We start from the raw sequence: 2,150 nt of genomic DNA on the forward strand, positions 1-2,150 counted from the left end.
CTTAAGGTCAGTGGTTCGAAACTACCAGCTGCTCCGCGGGAGAAAGATGAGGCTTTCTACTCCCGTAAAGATTTACACCCTCGGAAACTCTATACAGGGTCGCTATGGGTCGGAACCGACTCGATGGCACATAACAACAACAACAACAACTCTTTAATGCCTTTTCTCTTTGCCAGCATGCTTAATTGCAGTTAGTTGAAAAAAAAAAAAGAAAAAGTAAGGAAACTATTTAGGAAACTATCTTTGATTATTTCCCCCCAGCCCCAGATGTTAAAAAAAACAACAACACACACAAAAAGAAACTGCTGTAAAACGTATGTGAATTACATTAATTTACCTCCTCAAATGTAGTGTCTACCTAGTAAATTCACATTGGGAGGTTTGATGACAAACACATACACACGGATTCTTCCATCTCTCAAGGGGAAAAACAGCAAGGACAAACCATAGCTTGAATAGATAAAAGGCTGGGAAGGCACTACAGCCCATACATCAAGTTCACAGGCACACCTAATGGTCCAAGACACGGTCAAGGTCCTTGGGAGCTCAAGACACTGTATACTCCGTGTGCCAATTTCACTTCTCTTCAACTGACCTTTCCTCAACCCAGGATCCTGGTGGGAACATTGATGAAAGCAGTAAGATCTGGAAGGGTAAGGTAGCCTGAGTAACCCCTTAAGGCTCTAATGAAACAAATGCAATTCTTTGAGCTATCTCTTAAGGAAGGGCTAGATACTCCCTCAAATCCCAATCTATTTCCAGAAACACTGGAAAGGCACGACCATCACATGGAACGAAAATATCCAAATATCAGAAAACCTTGTGGGGGTTGGGGGAAAAGGCAGACATAGCTAGAATCCTCTAAATCTGTTCTCACAATTGCCGCACAGCAGAGGCTGGGACCTCGAGGCCCACGTGCACTTGCTTAGGGAACCCATCCAAAGAAACCTGACCCCGATAGGAATCATCACGCCGCACCCGGGCTGTGTTTATCGGAATGGAACGCTACAAGTAGTTGTTCGCAACCCATCTCCCAGCTTTGACAGAGAAGACGCCTGCCGCCCCCACACCCACAGCCCAGTTCTTCTCCAGCTGAGGTAGAGGACGATCGCAGGGCTAAGGGCCCTCGCCTCGGTTCTCGCGATTGTCCTCCACAGTCCTTCAACCTCCCTCCAGCCCAATTCTAGGCCAAATCAAACCTGCATGTCCCCGTGGTGTCGACCTTTAGCGTCCTACTCAGCACCTCCAACTCTGATCACCACCTCAGAGTCCTGGGATCGTTCTGGGAGCATCTCAATGAGCGTCCGGACGTAGGAGACCTCCTCCACCCCTCCCCGCAATACTGCGGAGCAGCCGCGCCTCTCGCGGCCAGGTGAGGGGGCTGAGCCTCCGCAGACGCTGCAACCCGGCCGCCTACCTTCCTCTGCTCGGCTCGCTCCGCCCGGCAGACGCTGCCAGCCCTACGACCTCGGAGGTGACCCTGCACAGTGCGCCTGGGCGACCTCAAAGGATGGCGGGTCAGAGCACCCAAAGTAGCCAGAGAAGAGCGATCCCACAATCCAGGCACGCTGGACTGAAAGAGGGGCCAGACAGCCGATCCCGCGGCGAAGGGAGAAGGGATGGGTGGCTTCTAAAACCGACCCGAGTGGGATTAAGACTATAGATGTCAGGACGGCGGGAGTGTCCGGGACGAACGCTACCGGTCGCGAGCCTCGGTCGTTAAATCCCCGAGGCATGCGGTTTAAGAGCAGCGGCCGCAGGCGCTGAGGGCGCGCTCTGGGAGTGGGGGCTGCAGCGGGGGAGGGGGCTGCGAACCCCGCTCAACGTCCTCACCTTCTTGGTGCTAGAGCCTCCGGCGAGCCTAGACACTGCTGTCAGAGAAGAGGAGCGCCCTGGTTGCCCCCCTAGAGTCTCCTGCTGGGGGGACATAGCTTCCATGAAGAAATCCTTCCAGCAAATTCCAGGCCAGGAGGAGGCTACGCGGACATGTCCACGGGACGGCGGCCGGAGAGACGAGGACGCGCGGGGCGGAGGGGCGGCTACCGCGCTCAGGCCGGTCGCTGAGAGCTACGGGTGCGGGCAGCGCGCCTCCCGTCGGGGCCATGTACCGCCGCCTGCGCTCTGCACAGCAGGCTGAAGGCGATTACAAC

The 2,150-nt window shown here is 54.9% G+C and overlaps 1 protein-coding gene across 1 annotated transcript in view; it reads right to left on the reverse strand.

Moving 5' to 3' along the window:
- The window catches only part of ARHGAP20 (Rho GTPase activating protein 20), a 145,478-nt gene extending 143,540 nt beyond the window's left edge, over positions 1-1,938 (reverse strand). Inside the window, exon 1 of the mRNA XM_006833810.1 lies at positions 1,834-1,938. Coding sequence (XP_006833873.1) covers positions 1,834-1,938 — 105 coding nt within the window. The remainder of the gene's footprint in view (positions 1-1,833) is intronic.
- Between the last annotated feature and the right edge of the window lie 212 nt (positions 1,939-2,150).

The sequence above is a fragment of the Chrysochloris asiatica genome, unplaced genomic scaffold (assembly GCF_000296735.1).
Source record: "Chrysochloris asiatica unplaced genomic scaffold, ChrAsi1.0 scaffold00008, whole genome shotgun sequence".
In the NCBI taxonomy this organism is placed as follows: domain Eukaryota; kingdom Metazoa; phylum Chordata; class Mammalia; order Afrosoricida; family Chrysochloridae; genus Chrysochloris; species Chrysochloris asiatica.